At 38.2% G+C, this 26789-nt stretch overlaps 1 protein-coding gene across 12 annotated transcripts in view; it reads left to right on the top strand.

Moving 5' to 3' along the window:
* The window catches only part of Ucp4A (Uncoupling protein 4A), a 90430-nt gene that overhangs the window by 39036 nt on the left and 24605 nt on the right, over positions 1–26789 (top strand). For 10 of the 12 annotated variants that reach the window (XM_071677470.1, XM_071677473.1, XM_071677465.1 and 7 more), the window contains 6 exons: positions 5656–5726; positions 7325–7422; positions 9864–9956; positions 12085–12207; positions 15997–16194; positions 25083–25175. In XM_071677470.1, the coding sequence (XP_071533571.1) occupies positions 5656–5726; positions 7325–7422; positions 9864–9956; positions 12085–12207; positions 15997–16194; positions 25083–25175 (676 nt within the window). Of the gene's footprint in view, positions 1–5655; positions 5727–7324; positions 7423–9863; positions 9957–12084; positions 12208–15996; positions 16195–24573; positions 24667–25082; positions 25176–26789 lie in introns of all 12 variants that reach the window. The other 2 variants (XM_071677463.1, XM_071677472.1) reach the window with 1 other exon arrangement.

The raw sequence follows: 26789 nt of genomic DNA, 5'->3' as shown, positions 1-26789 counted from the left end.
CATCATGTTTTATCTTACTTAGACATGTTATTTTATAATGCAACTTATAAATTTACCTCTCATAGTTAATTTGAAAATCATCAATGTAAAGAATTGTTGATGATAGGTAACAGTATTGAATGATTGAACTAACACCTTTTTTTTAGTTTTTTTTTCAATGGGTATAAACCTCCTGATTTATTGCATTGTGAACTGATTTTCATCCTCCCATTCATTTGGGATGTGCAGTGTCATAGCTCAGATTCACGTCAGTCTGCTAGTTATTTTTTGTTTAATTCTTATATTTTTAGAATTTACATTAACCATTTCATTGCCCAATTTTCTAAAAAAATTACCCAGTCCAGTATGCAATTATTTTTTCCTGACAGAAGATATCTTTATCATTTATTTTTGAAGAAAGTACCCAAAAATGTGGTGTACTTTCCATTATATTGGTGTACAAGGGTGTCAAGTGGACAGGGGAGAGCCTGGGGTGTTGACATAGGTGTTCATTATTTATGTAGGTGCATGATAATGATGATTTTTTTCTTGGCATGATTTTATTTTACATACATACATACATCTGATTAAATTAGATCCCTTATAGGTTTTTCCAGGCATAATTTCATACTTCACATATATATTTATGTATCTTTTATGTGCACATACTTTTATGGGTTGAGTAGTACATATTATTTATGTATTTACATATCATTTATATGGGCAGAATATTATTTACAAGACTATATTAATGAACAATCTTTTCATAAAAAATAAACAATAATATGATACAAATGATTTCTTTGCTACTACTGTCGATGCTTGTGACATAAGGCATCTCCTATTACTGATGAAATGCACCTTCCATATTAATTGAGGGGAGGAAGAGGCAGCCCATGAAAGTACAGCTAGAGTCCTGATACTGTTGACTGTTGAGGTTTGGCTTGAGTCTTCTAATGGTTAACCATTTCACCCTTGCCATGACCAGTGATCAGACAGTCCACTTACAGCATCTCTCAGCATGTTCTTTTCCAATAATCTCTTCTTTGTGCACGTATCGCATAACCCTTGAGCTTCCATTGACCCCCTAAACCTCTCGCCCACAAATGCTTATGTATGCACTTTTTCTGGAACCATATATTTGCAGATGTTTTATTCTTGAAAGTATGCAGCCTAACACACTTCTACTATTCTCAAATTCTTTGAAACTCTAATTCTCACTTTCTTAGAATCCCAGTCCCTTCTTTTTGATCAACAATATGGCTTTAACAGCCCACGGTCCACAGGTGATAATTTCTTCTGTTTGACTTACCTCTGGTCCTCCTTTTTCAAGGATGTTATTGACACTTTTGTCATGGCCCACAACATCTCTAAAGCATTTGACAAAGTACGGCATAAGTTTTTACTTTCCAGCTTCTTTTCCTATGGTTTTTCTGCTTCCCCCTTTTCTTTAATGTACAGCTTCCTCACCAGCCATTGCATTGTAAGTCATTGATGGAACAAAGTCCCCATGGTGTCCTTCAGTGTTCTGCCTGATCCCATACTCTCTTCTCTCCATAAATGATCGCTCTTCATTGTTTTTCCTCCCTCCTTTTGGACTTTTTCAATATCCCACAGTAGAGAAGCGGTAACCTGGTTAAATTCAATGGTGCTAAATGCAGTATCTTCCTATATCTCTTTATGAGTGTCACTAGTTTCCCCTTTATTCAGTTTCGTAACACCATAATTCAGCTATAATAACGTAAACATGTTGAGCATAACCATATCCTCTACTATATCCTAGAAACCCCACATAATCAATGCTCCAAAGCAGGAGAGATTGTGAACAGTTATTATATCTTTAGGCATCACCTCTCTCCAGTCATCCCTTTTTCTATGCTGCACTGTTGCTGCCCTTTTCCCATTCTACAGCTGTTAATTTGGGAACTGATATCATAAGCTGTTTGCATGTGTCCCTACAACAAGGTGTGGACCTGCTACCCACAGTTTCTATGTGGAGACGGGCCACTCAAGGATTGACAGTCATGAAACCTCTTTCTTTTCTTGAACTGCTACGCTGTGGAATTCTCTTCCTTTTTTTGTCTTTCCCTCTTCCTGCAACCTTTTGAACCTTTGAGAATGAAGTCAGGTATACAAATGCCTGTTGAGCCCTGGTAAATTGCTAAAACCTATTTCCTTTACTCTTTCTCATTTCACCCTTGATGGCCTTGACTGAGATATTTTTTATCTGTACCTTTTTGGTCAATATAGATATAGAATATTTTAGAGATCTTTCTCTTTATTAGATGGTTTGCCTGTAGATCATATACCCTTACATTGAGTTAGTTTATATTTTGTTTATGTTTATATATGTATATATGTGGCTCATGGTAGTTTATATTTTTTTTAAGTTTATATATGTATATATGTGGCTCATGGTGAAGTGCCAGAGGATTGGCGGAATGCTTGCATAGTGCCATTATACAAAGGCAAAGGGGATAAAGGTGAGTGTTCAAATTACAGAGGTATAAGTTTGTTGAGTATTTCTGGGAAATTATATGGGAGGGTATTGATTGAGAGGGTGAAGGCATGTACAGAGCATCAGATTGGGGAAGAGCAGTGTGGTTTCAGAAGTGGTAGAGGATGTGTGGATCAGGTGTTTGCTTTGAAGAATGTATGTGAGAAATACTTAGAAAAACAAATGGATTTGTATGTAGCATTTATGGATCTGGAGAAGGCATATGATAGAGTTGACAGAGATGCTCTGTGGAAGGTAATAGGAGTATATGGTGTGGGAGGCAAGTTGCTAGAAGCAGTGAAAAGTTTTTATCGAGGATGTAAGGCATGTGTACAAGTAGGAAGAGAGGAAAGTGATTGGTTCCCAGTGAATGTCGGTTTGTGGCAGGGGTGCGTGATGTCTCCATGGTTGTTTAATTTGTTTATGGATGGGGTTGTTAGGGAGGTGAATGCAAGAGTTTTGGAGAGATGGGCAAGTATGCAGTCTGTTGTCGATGAGAGGGCTTTGGAAGTGGGTCAGTTGTTGTTCGCTGATGATAGAGCACTGGTGACTGATTCAGGTGAGAAACTGCAAAAGTTAGTCACTGAATTTAGTAAAGTGTGTGAAAGCAGAAAGCTGAAAGTAATTGTGAATAAGAGCAAGGTTATTAGGTACAGTAGGGTTGAGGGAGAAGTCAATTGGGAGGTAAATTTAAATGGAGAAAAACTGGAGGTGGGGGTGGGGGAGAAGGAACACTTCCCACGTATTCCCTGTGTGTCGTAGAAGGCTGTCTCCCGCGTTTGCGAGGTAGCGCAAGGAAACAGACAAAAGAAATGGCCCAACCCACCCCCATACACATGTATATACATACGTCCACACACGCAAATATACATACCTACACAGCTTTCCATGGTTTACCCCAGACGCTTCACATGCCTTGATTCAATCCACTGACAGCACGCCAACCCCGGTATACCACATCGCTCCAATTCACTCTATTCCTTGCCCTCCTTTCACCCTCCTGCATGTTCAGGCCCCGATCACACAAAATCTTTTTCACTCCATCTTTCCACCTCCAATTTGGTCTCCCACTTCTCCTCGTTCCCTCCACCTCCGACACATATATCCTCTTGGTCAATCTTTCCTCACTCATTCTTTCCATGTGCCCAAACCATTTCAAAACACCCTCTTCTGCTCTCTCAACCATGCTCTTTTTATTTCCACACATCTCTCTTACCCTTACGTTACTTACTCGATCAAACCACCTCACACCACACATTGTCCTCAAACATCTCATTTCCAGCACATCCATCCTCCTGCGCACAACTCTATCCATAGCCCACGCCTCGCAACCATACAACATTGTTGGAACCACTATTCCTTCACGCATACCCATTTTTGCTTTCCGAGATAATGTTCTCGACTTCCACACATTCTTCAAGACTCCCAGAATTTTCGCCCCCACCCCCACCCTATGATCCACTTCCGCTTCCATATATATATATATATATATATATATATATATGTATGTATGTATGTATGTATATATCTTTCTTTCTTTCAAACTATTCGCCATTTCCCGCGTTAGCAAGGTAGCGTTAAGAACAGAGGACTGGGCCTTGGAGGGAATATCCTCACCTGGCCCCCTTCTCTGTTCCTTGTTTTGGAAAATTGAAAAAAAAACGAGAGGGGAAGATTTCCAGCCCCCCGCCCCCTCCCCTTTTAGTCGCCTTCTACGACACGCAGGGAATACATGGAAGTGTTCCTTCTCCCCTATCCCCAGGGATAATGTGTATATATATATATATATATATATATATATATATATATATATATATATATATATATATATATTTCTTCTTTCAAACTATTCGCCATTTCCCGCATTAGCGAGGTAGCATTAAGAACAGAGGACTGGGCCTCTGAGGGAATACCCTCACCTGGCCCAATTCTCTGTTCCTTCTTTTGGAAAATTGAAAAAAAAACCGAGAGGGGAGGATTTCCAGCCCCCCGCTCCCTCCCCTTTTAGTCGCCTTCTACGACACGCAGGGAATACGTGGGAAGTATTCTTAATCCCCTATCCCCAGGGATAAAAACAAAGTTATTATTATCTATTATACCAGATCGATGTTTCCCAAGTCAGCGAGGTAACGCCAGGAAAAGACGAAAAAAGACCCATCCACTTATATACATAAATATAGGGGGTGACTGTGTTACTGACTTGTTGGTGAGGATATTCAATGTATGTATGGTTCATGGTGAAGTGCCTGAGGATTGGCAGAATGCATGCATAGCACTAATGTATAAAGGAAAAGGGGATAAAGGGGAGTGTTTAAATTACATGAAGTGTTTTAGATATCTGTGAGTGGATTTGGCAGCGGATGGAACCATGGAAGCGGAAGTGAATCATAGGGTGGGGGAGGGGGGGAAAATTCTGGGAGCCTTGAAGAATGTGTGAAAGTCAAGAACATTATCTCGGAAAGCAAAAATGGGGATGTTTGAAGGAATAGTGGTCCCAACAATGTTGTATGGTTGCGAGGCATGGGCTATGGATAGAGTTGTGCGGAGGAGGGTGGATGTGCTGGAAATGAGATGTTTGAGGACAATATGTGGTGTGAGGTGGTTTGATCGAGGAAGTAATAATTGGGTAAGAGAGATGTGTGGTAATAAAAAGAGTGTGGTTGTGAGAGCAGAAGAGGGTGTTTTGAAATGGTCTGGTCACATGGAGAGAATGAGTGAGGAAAGATTGACAAAGAGGATATGTGTGTCGGAGGTGGAGGGAACGAGGAGAAGTGGGAGATCAAATTGGAGGTGGAAAGATGGAGTGAAAAAGATTTAGAGTGATCGGGGCCTGAACATGCAGGAGGGTGAAAGGCGTGCAAGGAATAGAGTGAATTGGAACGATATATATATATATATATATATATATATATTTTTTTTTTTTCAAACTATTCGCCATTTCCCGCGTTAGCAAGGTAGCGTTAAGAACAGAGGACTGGGCCTCTGAGGGAAAATCCTCACCTGGCCCCCTTCTCTCTTCCTTCTTTTGGAAAATTAAAAAAAAAAAAAGAAGAGGCTCAGTCCTGTGTTCTTAACACTACTTTTTTAATGTGGGAAATGGCAAATATGTATGAAATATATTTGATATGTGATGATGGTGTCTCTTTAGAAATGAAACTAGAATTGCATTTCTATTTCAGTAACATATCCTTTGGACCTAGCAAAAACTCGGTTGCAGATCCAAGGGGAGAAGGGACTGAATGGAATTAAGGTAAGTTTTAAGTACAGTATAATTAGGTTGTATGCTCTGGCTCCATTTACATCATATGAGCATATTTTTAGGAAGTGTCCAATAGTAGTTTGGTAGGTTGTAGTGAAATATGTTGTAGTATAATGCATGTATCACAGAGTTTCTGTAAGCGAAATATCATTCCATAAGACAAAGATGATGTTACTGAAAAAGACAAAGTATATTTTCATTTTCTACTTTTGATGTTACTATGAAAATTGTTTGATGTGTAACTTTTAAGTCAAATACCAGTACCTTAGAAGAGAACGTTGTCTCAGAAATTTAGTAATTTTGCTCTCTAATGAAAAGGTACTCACATCCTGCTAATTAAGTTACCTAGCATTCATAGCATATAGTGTTGCAATGTAGGATCATCAGTTTGTTCCTGTCTTCAAAACTTGATTAGCATGGAGTCATCTGGCTGTTTTTGTTTTCAATGTCATCCTTTTAAACAGTGTGGCCTTGGTGTAATGTTTAAGGTGATATTTTCCAGTGAAAATGCCACTCTTTAGGTTAGTACCTCTTTCAGTCTAGCTTTTTTATTTGCATACTAATTTCTTTCTCATTCTTTTCAAGATAATGTTTTTCTCTTGATCTTTCATGCCCTTACACTTGGTTTACTTTTTGCCTTTTCATGTTTTCACTGATATAGTTGATTAATGTACTTAGTAACTGGTCCTACATTAATCATGTGCAGTTTTCACTAGCTCCAAGCTTTGTTTTGTCATCATTTCGATTCAACACTGATGTATCAGAAATGCCGAGATCATTTTTGGTGAAGTTCAGGTACCTCCATTGTCATCAACTTCTCAGATAGCACAGAATACTTGTGGAACAAGTGGAGTTCAACTCCACTAAGATAGCACAAAATACTTGTGGAACAGGTGAAGTTCTTCTCCTAGTAAATCTGAACATGACTTAAAACTTGTGATGCTTTGCATTGAGCTTTCTGAGTGGAGTGCTTTCATTAGTCATTTGTTCTCTTGAGTATGAATGACCTTGACCTCCATTGAAAGATCAGCAGAAAATTATGGACTGTTTTGATAAAAGAATTTGTCATTTTATACATAATACATAGTTTGCTCAGAAATGCACCAAAAATTGATGTTTGGTATTTTAGCAAACATCTTGTTTTTGGCCTTTGTAGTACTGCCATTGTTATGGAAAATTTTATGAAAATATGTAGAATCTGTAAGTTACTATAGAGATGTTCCTTCTTCATTTTGGATCTTTGGATCTTTATATTATATGCTTTTTTTTTTTCTTTTCCCAAGATGGGTAATCTTCTTTTTACTAAGGTACCTAAAGTATAGTGTGCTTTTATCTTCCTTCTTGTCTGTCCCTGTACCTTTGATTTGGCTAGGCTCTTCTCTTTGGGATGGCTACTTGTGGGAAATAATAATAAAGGAAATTGGTAAGTGTTTCCTGTGGTGTGCTTTGTCTCAGATTGATGGCATCCTCAAGGTGGACCTTCATTGCCCTTTGCCAAGACTGAGTTGCCTAGTAAGTGTAGAAAATAACATGTTCCTCGAAGCATAGCCTGTCAAATATGATAAATACTGATTTCATTTTACTTATAGCAAGCACCATACAGAGGATTGGCTAGCACTGGTGTGGGTATCATACAAGAAGAAGGTGTGCTCAGATTATGGCAGGGTGTAACCCCAGCTGTTTACAGGTGAGAATATGATACCTATAGGGTACTTCAAGGTGGTCATCTTTAAAAGATTAGGTAGATAAGCTTCTTGGATGGGAGATTAATGCATGTAAGGATTTTATTTATGTATATATCATATGTCATGGTTATGTTGAGTTGAATATATGTACCTGTATTTTTTATTCATGTTGAAATGATATAGAGCTGAAAGACTAATCCCATGCTCTACCTATCACCCAAAGAGTGTGTTATCATGAATCATAGGTCAACCATTTCTTCTTTCTTGTTATCATGAGCTCCCTATTTTTATGGTTATTTTTGTATTTTTTCTTTTCTAAAGATACATTTCCAAACTCTAGAGGACTCAGCATAGCTATTTTTTATTTTCTTATTCCCTATTATATGTCTTTAAACTTTTTCTGTTGTATGTACTCATTAACTTTATTGCTGAAGTAGCAGTTATTTTCAGTTTTTATTTTACAAAAGATAGGGAACTGCTTTATTTATTTGCTTGTCTTTATTATCTTTATGGATAGAGGTAAGTTTTATCATCTATGATTACTCTCAGTTAGCCTGCTTCTACAAAATAGAAGCACAGGTAGAGTGCTCTTATAATACCCTCAGCATCTTTGTTGGCATCTACATCAGTATTCCAACAATAACCACAGTCAGACTCAGGTTAAGGTCTTTGAAAATATTTCAGACATTATCATATTACTTACTTTTAATTCCCTTGTTATAGGTGATACTTACAGGGCCATCTCCTCTAGGATGCCCATTCCATGTGGGAGCCATAGGGCATTGGCCTTATTCAACCGCAAGTCCTCTGGCTCCCTCTTACTAGCCAAGTATCTGGTATAGGATTAACTACATCCACTTAACCCTCACACTAGTGCTTTCTTATCTCACACTTCCACCAGCATTGAGCTTATGGTTTAATGGTTTCACTCATTTAAAACTCTTATGGTTCACTTGGGACAGTTTCATATCTAGTTCATATATAACCATATCCAAATAACTCTCACCTGCCTGCTTCTTCCCACACTTTTATGCTCAGTGACACAAACAATGGCCATGTCTGGCTACAACCTTCTAAATTTCTGTAAGCCATTCCCACTTCTGGTCTAGGGCTACCAACATCATAATTGCAGTGCTTTCAGCATGTGTTTGAGCAGAAATCAGAAGCAGCATTGAAAAGACAGACTACACTTTTACGTTGGGAATGCCATCTAAGTGTACGAAGGGTATGAAAGGTGATTAATGGTTTGTAGGGTTAGCTCTTTTGTTTGAGTCTGGCTGCAGTGTGAATATGTGCTTCTATCAGTTTGTGAGTTTTTGCTGAGAGAAGTCTGTGCACCCTCCATGTCTGCAGTCATGTCTTGCCAAACTTATTATGTCTCTCTCTATCGGATGGATTGATTTTTTCTCAGCATTCAACACATTTAACCTGAAACAGTGATGATACATTTTTCTTATGTTTTTGAGCCTTTGACTTGACTGATATGGTGCAGGTCAGAGGCCAGTAGTGTAGTAAAGATGGCCTTTGACATTATGGATAGGTTGTGTTGAGGATGTGGTGAAGATAAGGATCTTTTGAAGATGACCTTAAACCTGACCTGTAAAGGTCATTTTAAATGGCAATGATGTTGAGGATGTAATGAAAATAAAGTGAAGTGAAGGTGAGGATATAACAAAGATGGCTTTGATGTGACCTGTAAGGGTCAGGTCAAAAGCCAATTGTGTTGAATGTCTTCGAACATGAGGATTTATGGAAATTAAAGTTTTGTGCACATTGCCTTTAACCTGCAAGGGATAGATCAAAAGCCAATACAATGAAAATCCGTAAGTGAATATGATGGTGAGTGATATTGAAAAGGGAGACATTGTGTTTGCTTGTGAAGTGTGACATTTGTAGTACGAGATCTGTATTCATATTGATAAATTTAGTGTAATCCTGTCCCATAATCATTCTTTGGCAAATCAAATGACAAACAATTTTACCACAATCATACCCAAAAAGGACTTCGAATTTGTATGTCTAATGACAAATACACTGATAGAGGAATGTGTGTGTTCAGGTGATGTTTTTTCTTCATTGATATCAAAATCCACACCAGTTTTGAAATATTCTTAAAGCTTAACCATACCCAACAGGGAGCGATAAGTTTTCTTTAGAATGAAGTCATATCTAACCATACTTTTTTGTCAGCTCACTTTCTTTTGCTTCACTAAGGTTAGTGCCGGGAAGAGATGACTGAGCCTTTAAAGAAAAATCCTCACCTGATTCATTTTCTTCCCCATTTACATAATTAACATAGGAGGAGAGGATTTCCAGTCCCATGCTCTCACTCTTCTTAGTCATCTTCAGTGACATGCAGGAGATATGTAGATAGTGTTCTTTCTTTTCTAGCCTCAGGAATAAGTATATTACATGCAAGGAATGAATTTTTTTTTTTTTACAGGCATTTGGTATACTCAGGAACACGAATGGTACTCTACGAGAAGGTGCGTGATCACCTTTTCACAACACGAGCAGATGGTACGAGGCCTGTCTGGTATGTTACATCTCACTTTGTGAGATTTTTTCTTATCTCTGCAGTTCACTTCTTAAGATAAGCTTTTGATTTAATACAATGTCAGAAAAGTTTATGAATTTTTATGGTTTTTCCAAATCTCAATTATTAAAGTAAATATATCATGGTTATTAAAGTTATTTTTAGTGGATATTGTCACCTTCACAAGATTCACTTTTGGTTTTGACTTTTTTTTTTTTTTTTTTTTTTTTTTTTTTATACTTTGTCGCTGTCTCCCGCGTTTGCGAGGTAGCGCAAGGAAACAGACGAAAGAAATGGCCCAACCCCCCCCCCCATACACATGTATATACATACGTCCACACACGCAAATATACATACCTACACAGCTTTCCATGGTTTACCCCAGACGCTTCACATGCCTTGATTCAATCCACTGACAGCACGTCAACCCCGGTATACCACATCGCTCCAATTCACTCTATTCCTTGCCCTCCTTTCACCCTCCTGCATGTTCAGGCCCCGATCACACAAAATCTTTTTCACTCCATCTTTCCACCTCCAATTTGGTCTCCCTCTTCTCCTCGTTCCCTCCACCTCCGACACATATATCCTCTTGGTCAATCTTTCCTCACTCATTCTCTCCATGTGCCCAAACCACTTCAAAACACCCTCTTCTGCTCTCTCAACCACGCTCTTTTTATTTCCACACATCTCTCTTACCCTTACGTTACTCACTCGATCAAACCACCTCACACCACACATTGTCCTCAAACATCTCATTTCCAGCACATCCATCCTCCTGCGCACAACTCTATCCATAGCCCACGCCTCGCAACCATACAACATTGTTGGAACCACTATTCCTTCAAACATACCCATTTTTGCTTTCCGAGATAATGTTCTCGACTTCCACACATTCTTCAAGGCCCCCAGAATTTTCGCCCCCTCCCCCACCCTATGATCCACTTCCGCTTCCATGGTTCCATCCGCTGCCAGATCCACTCCCAGATATCTAAAACACTTCACTTCCTCCAGTTTTTCTCCATTCAAACTCACCTCCCAATTGACTTGACCCTCAACCCTACTGTACCTAATAACCTTGCTCTTATTCACATTTACTCTTAACTTTCTTCTTCCACACACTTTACCAAACTCAGTCACCAGCTTCTGCAGTTTCTCACATGAATCAGCCACCAGCGCTGTATCATCAGCGAACAACAACTGACTCACTTCCCAAGCTCTCTCATCCACAACAGACTTCATACTTGCCCCTCTTTCCAAAACTCTTGCATTTACCTCCCTAACAACCCCATCCATAAACAAATTAAGCAACCATGGAGACATCACACACCCCTGCCGCAAACCTACATTCACTGAGAACCAATCACTTTCCTCTCTTCCTACACGTACACATGCCTTACATCCTCGATAAAAACTTTTCACTGCTTCTAACAACTTTCCTCCCACACCATATATTCTTAATACCTTCCACAGAGCATCTCTATCAACTCTATCATATGCCTTCTCCAGATCCATAAATGCTACATACAAATCCATTTGCTTTTCTAAGTATTTCTCACATACATTCTTCAAAGCAAACACCTGATCCACACATCCTCTACCACTTCTGAAACCACACTGCTCTTCCCCAATCTGATGCTCTGTACATGCCTTCACCCTCTCAATCAATACCCTCCCATATACTTTACCAGGAATACTCAACAAACTTATACCTCTGTAATTTGACATAATTTTCACATTTCTTGAGATCTTTAGTGATATATCTGTCTTGACTCTTTGTTTGCTGTAGTTTTTTAATATCTGGTTCAAAAACTGATGTAGAAACATTCTCACATTGATGCAGAATCTTGAATATAATCAAGTCTTCCCCTGTGTTCCTCTTCTTCCAGAGGATAGCAGTCATATAGGTTGAGAGAGAGCCTTCTTACTATTCTGTCGTAATCCCAACTAAAAGTAATTGCAAAACCTGCAGATAATATCATCATAGACCAACAGGCATTCTGCTTTCTGTATTTGCTATGTACTCCTGTGTTGCCAACTTCCAGCATCCTATTTAACATATGATATTTTCATGTGTTTGTTGGTACTGATAATTGTGATATTAATGATTTAAACTTTAACCCAAAAGGCAGGCAATAGTTGGAGGAATCCTAGTTGGAGGTATTGCTCAGTTCCTTGCTTCTCCAGCTGACTTGATCAAGGTACAGATGCAAATGGAGGGAAAAAGACGCCTTGAGGGGAAACCTCCACGGTAAGCAAATCTCTTTTGTACTAGGAATGATTTATTTACTTCAGAATTTTATACAAGACGTATTAAGGGAATTGCCTTATAGAAGAGTTAAACTCAATTGCTTTTACTTCTTAAGGCTGAGAATGATCTAAACATGGGTTTTGTTAGCAATAGACTCTATCCTACCTGTCATACAGGTATTTTCTTTTATGCTATGTATTCCATAATTATAGATGCATTCTCAATTACCTTCTGTCACATTGCAATGTCCTCAGCTTTCCTCTGTTTAACATTTGTACCAAAATTACTTCCGAGACCTGAGTATATGGAAGTGATTCATGAATACCCAAGCCTTTATTGTCTCTTTTACTACCACCCCTTTCTCTTGTGCTGTCTTTCCTTATATGACACAGCCACCTCACACTATGAATCATCTTCAGGCATATCATTTTCAACATTCCAACCTCTTTCTTTTGCATTCAAGACTCATGACTAATATTCCTATACAAGTGTCAGGACTGCAATACCTTTAAACATACCTATCTTTACTCTAACAGACACTCATCTCTTTCTCCATAGATTTCTTAATGCCCTCTGCCACTACTAGGCATGTCTCTACAGCACAGCACTTCTTTCTGGCTTTTCCCAATCAAAGTTACATTCACACCATCCATTTCCTTTCTTCTGTTGCACCTCATTACCCTATAAGATAATTTTCTTCATATTGACTCTGAAATTTCTCCTTTCACACACTCTACTAGACTCTTGTCACCAGCTAATTGAATTTTTCAGAGCAGGTCACTTGAGCCATGTCATCTGCAAACAGCAGCTTACTCACCTCACTTTTCCCTCATTTTGGATCGGTGCAACATCTTGAAATGGAGAAGCAGTAACCTGATTGAATTTAGTAGTACTAAAAATCAGTATCACCTTATATCTCTTTTGTAATGTTACTTATTTCCCTCTGATAAATTTCAAAACGCCACAGTTCAACCATTTAGATATATATATGTATTAGGCATAACCTTAAGGTGCCATAATTATTTTTTTCTTTCATCTACTCTCTTTTAGAGAGAGTGGAATGAAAAGCTTTCTATCTCATTATGCTCCATGCATCACTTCTCTCCAATCATCCGTTTCTCTATGCCACAATGTTGCTCCCCTGTCCCTATTCTCTTGGTTTGATATTGACCACTGCTCTCTTGACCTGTCTGCATGTGTCTACAATGAAGGTTTGGATATGAGATATGTGTCTGGCTGCTTCTTCCCACAGTTTGTGGGTGTAGACTAGCCTCTCAAGAATTGACTGTTATGATCCTCCTTTCTTTGAATGGCTAAGCTGTGGAATTCTCTTCCTCCTTTCATCTTCCCCTCTTCCTGTAACCTTTCAACCTTTAAGAGTTAAGTCTCCAAATACTTGTAGAATGCTGATAAATTTTTGCATTCTTTTTCTCTTGCTCTTTTTCTTTTCCTTTGGTATTGACATGACTGGGGCATGTTTTGCCCTTGCCTTGTTAGACTCCATATAAAAAGAGATACCTTTGAATTGGCCAGCATACTGTACTCCTTACTTAAACTAAATCAACTCTAAGGAGTTGATAGAGAAAAAATTTGGTGGTTTTCATAGACAACATCAGCATGAAGATTTCTGTTTTGGATGAAAGTAGGATGCAAAATGAGATATGTTCAAGCGAATGGCTAGTTTATGGCTCCAAGTTTGTGATGAAACAACAGGGACAGAGGCATACTTTAATTCATGCAAGATGAACCAGTCTATAGGGTTAGATGGTTGGAAGATCACTGTACCATATATTTTTGGGATTATGCCTAATTTCAAACGCAAAGGGAGCAGGACCTTCTCATTTTCCTTACTTACTGGCTGGATCCTATTAGGAATATGATTAATGTGTACCTACATCTTTGAATTTCTGTTATTTTTACACATTCCTAGTGTAAACTCTTAGTATTCTAACGGTTTCATATTGTCTTATCATTAGATGTAAATGTGCAATATTGAATATGAAGTGGGAATAAGTTATGAAAGACATTGGTAATGATGAACTATCTGTTTCTTTGTTAACATTGGTAATGATGAACTATCTGTTTCTTTGTTAATTCTTTAACTGCAGATGTGATCAAAGTGAATCTGTACTTTTACTGCAACATTCACATTTCTCCATTAATCTTTTCACCACGGCAGTCCTAATCCCCAAGGTACTCTCTGCATGTGGGATATTCTCAGATATTTAAAAAAGAAATATCTCCATAAATTTGTTATTACAATAAAGTAGAACTTCATTTTCAACTCAACTAGGAGAAACATTGTTTAAGTCTGCTGCATTCCATTTAACTCATATTGCTATGTTGCCAGGCATATAAAATATTTCAGGAGTATTTTCAGGCATGTTTAGTGACATGTATGGTGTTTTTGAGTATTTTTGTCATAGACAAGTGTTGTGTGGTTACTAAGGGTTTCATTGCTAATTCTCTTATCTTGTGAAAGAGTCAGAGCTTCACAAATTATTAAGTAGCATAAGGGTGTAGCTGTCATACAGACCAGTGTTTAGAAAATGAAATTATATACAGTTGTATCTGCATGGGATACCACCACATAGATGCATATTTCACCTTGAAGGTAGAAGCAGGGAACTGGATATAACTAATTGTATATATATGCCCACCTGCAGTGAAAGGGTTGCTGATACCCATTTATCAGCATTGCCACTGATTTTGAAAAGAAAGTGAGCAAAATGGTAAAGGGTATTTAGATACTGTATATATTTGAATTTATTGTTTATGTGTGTTTGATATGAATACTATACAGTATAGTTCTTTCTTTCCAATTTGGAAAGCTTTGAAACTTTAATCAGTTTTGAAAAAATATTTTGATTTAGAGAATGAAAAAGTAAGCAGAAAACTAAAAAAATATTTTATTTATATTTGTTATTTATTTTGCTTTGTCGCTGTCTCCCACATTTGCGAAGTAGCGCAAGGAAACAGACAAAAGAAATGGCCCAGCCCACCCCCATACACTTGTATATACATACACGTCCACACACGCAAATATACATACCTATACATCTCAATGTACACATATATATACACACACAGACATATACATATATACACATGTACATAATTCATACTGTCTGCCTTTATTTATTCCCATCGCCTCCTCGCCACACATGGAATAACATGGCTTATTCATTTCAAAATTATATAATCAGTGAATGTGTGGCAGACTGTCAGGAAAGCCTGCTGTGTCAAGGAGGTCTGAAAAGTGAATCATAGGTTTATGATAGTTTCAAAAGGAAAACTATTTTTTGCTTGATAATTCTTTTGTACTTCCTTTTTGGTATTTTATGGAACTAGAAATTTGCAGTATTCATAGACATTTTCCTGTGTTGCTAATGAGGTTTGTGAAGATACTCTTTTTTGTTATTTTATTTCATTACAATGTACAGGAAAGCAGTGTTACCAGACTCCACGTGCATGAGGTTATGTTATGGCCAAGTTTGTATCATCATCAGTAGATGAAAAGGAGTACAAACTCTTTGAGGGACTTTATTTTAAAGGCATTCCTCGAACTGGATCTAGTGCAGCCTTGAAGCTGCAGGAGCCACATATAAGGGATCCTGAGCTAATGTAATTGAATCAAAAAATGAAACTTAAAGAGTGTATGTATACAGATTTGACCATTGATCATTTGTTTATAACAGGCGCTTGCTAAGGTGGGAGGCAGTTAGTTGCATCAGTAAATTACTCTTTGTTATATCTGAACTTCCTCTCACATCTCTCTTTTTTTTCCAGAATTCACAGTGCTAGTGAAGCTTTTGTAAAAATCTACAGTGCAGGGGGTCTTCGTGGGTTATGGAAGGGCTGTATGCCCAATGTGTATCGATCAGCATTCGTCAATTTAGGGGACCTTACCACATATGACTCAGTAAAGAGATATTTTGTTACCTCATGGGGTTTTTATGATAATTACTGGACCCATGCATTGTCTAGGTAAGAGAATCTTTCCCCTATTCTTTTTTACATTTTCCTTTTTAATATCTTAGTAGAGAAAGTTTTAAGCAAGAGTGAGAAAGTGCTTGCAGCATTTATGGATGTAAAAAAGAATACATATGATAAGGTGAAGAGGAAAGCTCTGGGGAAGTGAAAGCTCTCAAGAAGTTCTGATTGTGTATGGCATGCAAGGAAGGTTTTTTAATGTTTGTAAAAGCTATTATCAAGGAAGTATTACATGTGTGAGGGGAGAGTAAGTGGTGGTATATGAGAGAATGGTTTGAAATAAATGTAGTAATGTGTCATTGTTGGTTTATGTCTATCTCTGTATCTATCTATAAATGTCTCTGATGCCCATTCCCTCCAGGAACTCCTGCAGGGGTATGGTCACAGCAAAAGGATCTCCATAACTGGTGAACTCCAGTGCCACTTCTTAGCTTTTAGTGCCTCACCCTCAACAGCCCACTGGTAGAAGACAACTCTAGCTGTGTTTCCAGAGGCACCTACCTAATGTTCCTACTGACTACTTCTGCCTAATGTGTCTACCTAATATTCCATCCTAATACTTGTACCTATTGCTCCCACCTAATGTTCCTACCAGTTACTTCTATCTAATGTTCCTACCCACTACTTCTGTCAGTTGCTCCAACTAGCTTTTTTTTCTAAAAGGCAAGGCTAGCACATAGCACGTACCGCAGGAAAATCTAGATAATGAAGAATGAGTTGTGAGTTAAGTGTTGTCAAGTGTTATGTGTGACAAGGAAAGGTTGTATGTTTGTGGACAGAATGCCAGCAGTCCATTTGTGGGTGAGGCAGAGTGGAAAGACAGCTACACTTGAGTCAGAGGATTCTATCTTGACAACCAATGAAGTGCTGACTCACTGCCAGGTACACCTACCAACTATCACAATGGTTATTTGATGTTTTTAAGGATAGAGCCTTGTATGAGGTAAGATAATAGCAGAGCACTTCTTAGTGATACTGAAATGCTGAGAGTTGCCACTGTTGCTGTTTGCAAATGATACTATGCCATTAGCTGATTCAAATGAGAGTTGGATAAGAGTATACCTAGTTTGATGATATATTTAGGAGAAAGATGCTGTAAGTGAATACAGGTAAGGTTTTAGTTTTTGAAAAGAATGGAAGATCTCAGTATAGTATCACTCTGCATGTGAAGAACTGAAATCTTTGGATGAGTTGAAATATTTGGAAGTAAAGATCAGAGAGGATGGTAGTAGTATAACTGAAGTTGAGTAGAGGCTTATTATGAAGAAATATTGGAGATGCACCAAAAATGTAAAGCCAGCTTATGTCATTGCAATTGGATGAAAAGGAGCACAGCCTCATCAGAGAACTTCTTACTCTAAAGAAGTTCATCATTTACCTGCTCCTGATTGTACCACAGCCTTGGTGCCCAATAGAAAGGTTCCTAAGGTTATATAATATACTCAAAGAAGTGTATGTACATGAATATTATAAAAGAAGGTGATGATTACATACATGCTGTTTTAGGATTCACTGTTAGAAAGAGTGGTCTCCTGCACTGGAAGATTTAGCCTTTTGTACAAGAACGAGAAAGTATTGTGTTAAAGGATATAACATTATTTGGTCCATGTTTTTAAGGGTGGATTGGATATGTCTCATTCAAATATTTCCATGTAATTGGATATGCTGCTCTAGATATCTATTAAGAGGTGTGCTAGAGAAGATTTGATACTGCAGTCTAACAGTTTTATCATTTAGTGGATGATGAATGAAACATATGATCAAAAGTTAAGATCGGATGGGAAGTAGTAATGGAAATTCAGTAGTAATGAAAAGTGAATGTCTGTTTAAAGTGTGCAATGAATGTATTTTTTATTACAGTAACCCACTTCAATAGAGTTCATCACAAACATTCTTGGTAGGGTCCTAAGAAATTGCACACTTCTGATGCGTATGTAGGACTCTGATAATTAGGGATTAGACCTTGTCCGGTGCATTGTGTTGAACTTTGTATAAATCTCTGTGTGCTTTCTGTATGTGCCCTTAACAGGATCTGGAAAGCATTTATGGAATGGTGGAATGTATGGATAGGAATTGATGCTCAGCCCCTCGCTAAATCGCCTCCCCCACGTATCGGACTTAATTTGCTGTATAGAAAGTGAGGCATTAAGATGATCCTTCATTTAATAATAATTGAAAAAGCATAAATTGAAACTTTCTTGCAATACAGATTTACAAAATAAGAGAATGTAAAAATTTACCTCAGACTTGTTCTTATATTAAATATCTGAAAGGTCTTTCTTTACTTATGTTCTTATTATATTGATTGCTGTCTGTGAAAGAACAGGAATGCGCTGAAGATGGAAAAAAGAAATGGTGAACGAACCCCACCCAAATCATATGAATAAAGTACAGAGGGCAATACAAAGTCAAGCATACTTACTACACTGTTGTTACCATGGGAATTACCAAGAGCTGTACATGCTGAGTCAAAATGCCAAAGATGTTGAATTAGAAATAAGTGATATGGTTGAGAATCAATACTTGCATCCATTAGCAAACGCTCTGCAAAACAGGAAGACCCTCCAAAATTTCACCGATCATTCTAACACACATTTGGTTCGCTTTATTCTGGCTTCTCAACTGCCGTCAATGATATTGTCTTAATGTTCAATTAGAAATTTCATTCTTTGCAGCCAATCCATTGTCAAAAATATTCACTGCAGGTGTCTACCATCGGCATTTTGTTTTCAACATTTAAATTTACAAGGGCATTCGACTTCATATTTAACGTTACTAACCTACATTTCCATCATAATGAGTAAAAAAATTTGCATTCTTTCTTCCAGCACAAACACCAATTTGACTCTAAAACAGATTAGTTAGTTTGTTTGTAACTATATATCCTTCAACATAGCCATTTGCTACAGATTAACATGCTCGAGTTTTCAAACATTTATTTTATAATTTATTATATAATTTTTTTTTTTTTTTTTTCAAACATGCCCATTCCGCAACGAGTAGCGTTGAACAGCGACCTGGCCCTTTTTTGGAATATCCCACTGCCCCTTGTTCCTTCTTTTGGTTACATCAGAAAAAAAAAAAAAACAGAAACATTTCAGCCCCCACTCCTCCCTTTTTCGCCTTAACGCACCCCAGGAATGGAGTATCCTAATCCCCTTACCCTAGGATAACTGTATTATTATTATATATATAATTTATTTTACATTGATTGGGGCCAAATCCTCCCTCTCATTTTTTTTTTTTAATTTTCCAAAAGAAGGCCATCCTCTGTTTTAACGTACCTGCAACGCAGAAATGCGATTATACAAGACTTCAACAAATATACTTCTTTCTTCCTCTTTCCAGGACTCTTGCATTTACCTCCCTAACAACCCCATCCATAAACAAATTAAACAACCATGGAGACATCACACACCCCTGCCGCAAACCTACATTCACTGAGAACCAATCACTTTCCTCTCTTCCTACACGTACACATGCCTTACATCCTCGATAAAAACTTTTCACTGCTTCTAACAACTTGCCTCCCACACCATATATTCTTAATACCTTCCACAGAGCATCTCTATCAACTCTATCATATGCCTTCTCCAGATCCATAAATGCTACATACAAATCCATTTGCTTTTCTAAGTATTTCTCACATACATTCTTCAAAGCAAACACCTGATCCACACATCCTCTACCACTTCTGAAACCGCACTGCTCTTCCCCAATCTGATGCTCTGTACATGCCTTCACCCTCTCAATCAATACCCTCCCATATAATTTACCAGGAATACTCAACAAACTTATACCTCTGTAATTTGAGCACTCACTCTTATCCCCTTTGCCTTTGTACAATGGCACTATGCACGCATTCCGCCAATCCTCAGGCACCTCACCATGAGTCATACATACATTAAATAACCTTACCAACCAGTCTAGCTTTAACAAATATTAGACCTTTTCTCTCTATGATTATACATTTCTGAAAGGTCATTCCTATGCACTGTAAGTCACACATAGCTGATGAATTGCATGAATGTGAAAGAAACAGGAATGCTGCTTTGAATGATGGAATTAAAGTCTGTGGAATGAAAAAGAAAGCAAAATCATGATGGAATAAGGAGGTACAGAGGGCTAATAACAAAGATCAAGCATACTTTAAACTGTTGTTACAAATTGTAGGAATTAGTAAAGAGATGAACAATGTAAGAAAGGAGATGCCAAAATGATGTTAGAATTTAGAAAAATAGAGTGGATATGGGATTGAGAATGAAACTATGTAGTCCATTAAAGCAGAAGGATTTGAAAAAAACAAGGAAAGAAATAACCCCTCCTAAATCACAGCGGATCATACTTAGAACACATTATGATGGTATTATAGTTTGGCTTTTAAAAATGGTGTTAATGATATTGTTTGAATATTAATTAAGAAATTAATTACTTTTGGACAGCTTGACATGGCTGTTGTCAAAAATATTGCACTGGCAGGTGTAACCATTGGAATTGTTGGTTTAGACAGGTTTAAGAATTTATCAAGGGCATCAGAACTATTCATTATTTTATAGTTATAATATAATTTTCCTAGTCCATTAATGAGGGAAAAAAATTTGCATTGTTTTCTTCACAGACAGCAGAACACAATTTTGATTTATAAATAGCAGATTGTTTAGTTTGTTTTATGTTTATATCAGCTCAGTTTAGGTTCATAAAATGATTCTTAGCCATGCTAGAAGTATTTTAAGAAACATTTTATATATATATATATATATATATATATATATATATATATATATATATATATATATATATATATATATATATATATTTTTTTTTTTTTTTTTTTCAAACTATTTGCCATTTCCCGCATTAGCGAGGTAGCGTTAAGAACAGAGGACTGGGCCTTTTTTGGAATATCCTCACCTGGCCCCCTCTGTTCCTTCTTTTGGAAAATTAAAAAAAAAAAAAAAAAAAAAAGGAGAGGGGAGGATTTCCAGCCCCCCACTCCCTCCCCTTTTAGTCGCCTTCTACGACACGCAGGGAATACGTGGGAAGTATTCTTAATCCCCTATCCCCAGGGATAATATATATATATATATATATATATATATATATATTTGGGAGTGGGGGGCTGGAAATCCTCCCCTCTCACTTTTTTTTTTTTTTAATTTTCCAAAAGAAGGTCCAGTCCTCTGTTCTTAACGCTACCTTGCTAACGCGGGAAATGGCGGTTAGTATGAAAGAAAAGAAAATATATATATTTCTTTCTTTCAAACTATTCGCCATTGCCCGCGTTGGCAAGGTAGCGTTAAGGACAGAGGACTGGGCCTCTGAGGGAATATCCTCACCTGGCCCCCTTCTCTGTTCCTTCTTTTGGAAAATTAAAAAAAAACGAGAGGGGAGGATTGCCAGCCCCCCACTCCCTCCCCTTTTAGTCGCCTTCTACGACACGCAGGGAATACGTGGGAAGTATTCTTTCTCCCCTATCCCCAGGGATAGATAGAGGATGTGTGGATCAGGTGTTTGCTTTGAAGAATGTATGTGAGAAATACTTAGAAAAGCAAATGGATTTGTATGTAGCATTTATGGATCTGGAGAAGGCATATGATAGAGTTGATAGAGATGCTCTTTGGAAGGTATTAAGAATATATGGTGTGGGAGGCAAGTTGTTAGAAGCAGTGAAAAGTTTTTATCGAGGATGTAAGGCATGTGTACGTGTAGGAAGAGAGGAAAGTGATTGGTTCTCAGTGAATGTAGGTTTGTGGCAGGGGTGTGTGATGTCTCCATGGTTGTTTAATTTGTTTATGGATGGGGTTGTTAGGGAGGTAAAGGCAAGAGTTTTGGAAAGAGGGGCAAGTATGAAGTCTGTTGGGGATGAGAGAGCTTGGGAAGTGAGTCAGTTGTTGTTCGCTGATGATACAGCGCTGGTGGCTGATTCATGTGAGAAACTGCAGAAGCTGGTGACGGAGTTTGATAAAGTGTGTGGAAGAAGAAAGTTAAGAGTAAATGTGAATAAGAGCAAGGTTATTAGGTACAGTAGGGTTGAGGGTCAAGTAAATTGGGAGGTGAGTTTGAATGGAGAAAAACTGGAGGAAGTGAAGTGTTTTAGATATCTGGGAGTGGATCTGGCAGCGGATGGAACCATGGAAGCAGAAGTGGACCATAGGGTGGGGGAGGGGGCGAAAATTCTGGGAGCCTTGAAGAATGTGTGGAAGTCGAGAACATTATCTCGGAAAGCAAAAATGGGTATGTTTGAAGGAATAGTGGTTCCAACAATGTTGTATGGTTGCGAGGCGTGGGCTATGGATAGAGTTGTGCGCAGGAGGATGGATGTGCTGGAAATGAGATGTCTGAGGACAATGTGTGGTGTGAGGTGGTTTGATCGAGTAAGTAACGTAAGGGTGAGAGAGATGTGTGGAAATAAAAAGAGCGTGGTTGAGAGAGCAGAAGAGGGTGTTTTGAAATGGTTTGGGCATATGGAGAGAATGAGTGAGGAAAGGTTGACCAAGAGGATATATGTGTCGGAGGTGGAGGGAACGAGGAGAAGAGGGAGACCAAATTGGAGGTGGAAAGATGGAGTGAAAAAGATTTTGTGTGATCGGGGCCTGAACTTGCAGGAGGGTGAAAGGAGGGCAAGGAATAGAGTGAATTGGAGCAATGTGGTATACCGGGGTTGACGTGCTGTCAGTGGATTGAATCAAGACATGTGAAGCGTCTGGGGTAAACCATGGAAAGCTGTGTAGGTATGTATATTTGCGTGTGTGGACGTATGTATATACATGTGTATGGGGGGGGGTTGGGCCATTTCTTTCGTCTGTTTCCTTGCGCTACCTCACAAACGCAGGAGACAGCGACAAAGTATAAAAAAAAAAAAAAAAAAAAAAAAAAAAATATATATATATATATATATATATATATATATATATATATATATTTTTTTTTTTTTTGCCGTTGTCTCCCGCGTTTGCGAGGTAGCGCAAGGAAACAGACGAAAGAAATGGCCCAACCCACCCCCATACACATGTATATACATATGTCCACACACGCAAATATACATACCTACACAGCTTTCCATGGTTTACCCCAGACGCTTCACATGCCTTGATTCAATCCACTGACAGCACGTCAACCCCGGTATACCACATCGCTCCAATTCACTCTATTCCTTGCCCTCCTTTCACCCTCCTGCATGTTCAGGCCCTGATCACACAAAATCTTTTTCACTCCATCTTTCCACCTCCAATTTGGTCTCCCTCTTCTCCTCGTTCCCTCCACCTCCGACACATATATCCTCTTGGTCAATCTTTCCTCACTCATTCTCTCCATGTGCCCAAATGTGACCAAACCATTTCAAAACACCCTCTTCTGCTCTCTCAATCACACTCTTTTTATTACCACACATCTGTGACCAAACCATTTCAAAACACCCTCTTCTGCTCTCTCAACCACACTCTTTTTATTACCACACATCTCTCTTACCCTTTCATTACTTACTTGATCAAACCACCTCACACCACGTATTGTCCTCAAACATCTCATTTCCAGCACATCCACCCTCCTCTGCACAACTCTATCTATAGCCCACATCTCACAACCATATAACATTGTTGGAACCACTTTTCCTTCAAACATACCCATTTTTGCTTTCCAAGATAACGTTCTTGACTTCCACACATTTTTCAATGCTCCCAGAACTTTCGCCCCCCTCCCCCACCCTATGATTCACTTCCGCTTCCAAGGTTCCATCCGCTACCAAATCCACTCCCAGATATCTAACACACTTCACTTCCTCCAGTTTATCTCCATTTAATAATTTATTTATCCCTGGGGATAGGGGAAAAAGAATACTTCCCACGTATTCCCTGCGTGTTGTAAAAGGCGACTAAAAGGGGAGGGAGCGGGGAGCTGGAAATCCTCCCCTCTCGTTTTTTTTTAATTTTCCAAAAGAAGGAACGGATAAGGGGGCCAGGTGAGGATATACCCTAAAGGCCCAGTCCTCTGTTCTTAACGCTACCTTGCTAACGCAGGAAATGGCGAATAGTTTGAAAGAAAAAAGAAATATATATATATATATATATATATATATATATATATATATATATATATATATATATATATATATATATTATTTTTTTATTAAAAAAATATATATATATATCTGAGACGGCACAGGCAGCTGAGGCCCTAATCATGACTATCTCATTTATGCTATATATGTTACTTTCATTATAAGACGGTTTATATTTCCTCTTCATTTATATGTATGCCAGGCTATAATTCTTTTTCCTTGTATGAAAATGGATAAGAAATGGTGCATAGTACCATACCTAGCATAAGGGCTGATTGAGTGAATGTAGAATATGTGGAATGGTATTGTTGTTACAGTGCGTGCTCAGGCCTGATAGGAGCTACTATGGGTACACCAGTGGATGTAGTCAAGACCAGGGTTATGAACCAGCCGACTGACGACCGGGCCAGGTGGGTGTGACTGGTCCACCTTGGCCAAAATTGACTCTTGTCATCGCACTTTGGACAAGACTGGTTTTGTGTATGAATGTAATAGAAATTTGGTGGTAGGCTGAGTAGCTGATTTAGGATGCCACGTAGTAGACAGTTATATTATTGACTCCTTGTGGACTAATATGTCAAAAAATATACCCTTAATCAGGTTGCTCATACCTATCCACCTATTTTTTAACTATGTGTTCAAAGGACTTTACGGGAATTCCAACAAGGAGATATTACCAGCTCAGAATCACTTCTGAAAGTAAGTAATTTAGCCTTATAGATTGACTGAAGATGCATACCTTGTTGGAAGTCCAAACAATCGACAAAAGACATGGCATGTGCAGTTTGAACAGGAAGTATATGTATTAGTGTTATTTGTCTTACAGCATAGTTTCAGGGCTGGTGTCTGCCGTTTTGGGTTGCCCAGCTGATGTAGTCAAGGCCAGGGTAATGAATCAACCAGTTGATAGCAAAAGCAAGTAAGTTTGGTAAAGGATAACCATGGTGTTCTTATTTTTCACTGTTCTTTCTGGTGTGAAGAAATGTCTAATACTGTAGTACCATCTTCTCTCTTTTTTCCTCAGTTCATACCTACTCTTTTTCACCCATTCCCTTTCATATCATGTTTTTCTTCCCTCCATTTTGACTTTGATTTTCTGTCTGTACCCACCTATCTTCATTCCTATACACTTATAGTGATCCAGAACAAATATGTATTGATGATAATGGAGGAACAATGAAAATGGTACATAAAGCATTCTTTTCTTGCTGATGATGAAGTACTGGTAATGAGGGATTTTAATTACAAATATATAGACAGGGGACATTGAACTCTTATTGGGATGGGAAGGATGTATTGAGACATGTTTTAAAAGTGTACACAGGAAAACTTCCCATAATACCAAGTCCATGAATACAATAGGATGAGAGGTACTAATGTGTCATCATTCTTAGATCTTATCTTCACACATACTATCATGGATATTGAGAATATTATATACTGTACTCTAATTGAAAAAAGTGATCAGGTCACGCTCAGTTTTAGCCATGTGGTAAATGAGGATGTAGAACGAGCAGAGGTGTGACAAAGGATGAAGAGGAGGTGTGATTGTGGAATCTATACAAACCATAATGATTTCTCTGGAAGCAAAGATTAGGAAATGGAGTTTAGTAACCAGGAACCAGGGCTTTTTTGGAGAGAGATTCTGTGAAATTTGCAGCACAGGAGTAGGAACTTGGGTATCTCATGCCTCAAATGCAAAGAGAACAGTAAGAAAGAGGAAGGAATGGTTCAATAAGAGATATCAAAAAGCAAAGGAGCTTCGAGATGCGCAGTGGCAAAGATACAGATGGGACTCCAGTTAGCCAGCATTTGCAAAGTATAAGAGAACTTGAGTATAGAAGGATATGGAACAAGGAGCAAAGAAACTTGAAAAAAAGATATTATGAAGGCAGGAACAACTACACACGCTAAGGACTGAGAGGGAAGAATTGTTGAAGATGATGTAATGATATGTAATGGACTGAATAGCAAGTTCAAAGTAGCAGACACCATAGCCCTTACACCAGTGATAAGGAATGGGGAGGAGGTTGTAGGAAACAATGAGATATCTAGATAAGACATCAACAGAATAGTCCTGATGAAATTTCACCATATGTGTTACTTGGGGGTTGGTAGTTAGATATGGAGTGGGTTGAGTTGGAGGGTTTTTGTGCTATTGCATAGAGCTGAGTGCCAAGCATGGTGAGGAGGGATTTTAGTGGGAGGATCTTTGTTTCAGTGCATAGGTTTTCAGTGTCTGCGTTAACAGATTCCACCTTCATGCGGTTGTACTGCAAGTGAAAAGTCATTGTAGCAATGCTGTATCATTGGGAGTGCAGTTTCATCAAAGAACTTGTCATTCTAAAGAAGTCTGGATCATTTCCGTGCTAGTTTGAGTGGCACAGTCATGAGCTGCAAGAGGCTCTAAAAAGGAAATCCTAAGTAACATCAGGATCCTTTCTTTGAGAGAGTTTCTAGGTTGGTTATGAATTTGTAGATATGTAAATAATGCTTTCATTCTTGTTCACAGTTTCTTGCATTACCTGATATG

This window comes from Panulirus ornatus, chromosome 25 (genome assembly GCF_036320965.1).
Source record: "Panulirus ornatus isolate Po-2019 chromosome 25, ASM3632096v1, whole genome shotgun sequence".
Taxonomy (NCBI): Eukaryota; Metazoa; Arthropoda; class Malacostraca; order Decapoda; family Palinuridae; genus Panulirus; species Panulirus ornatus.
Note: the sequence above shows the minus strand (reverse complement) of the source record. Positions and strands in the feature narration are given on the sequence as shown.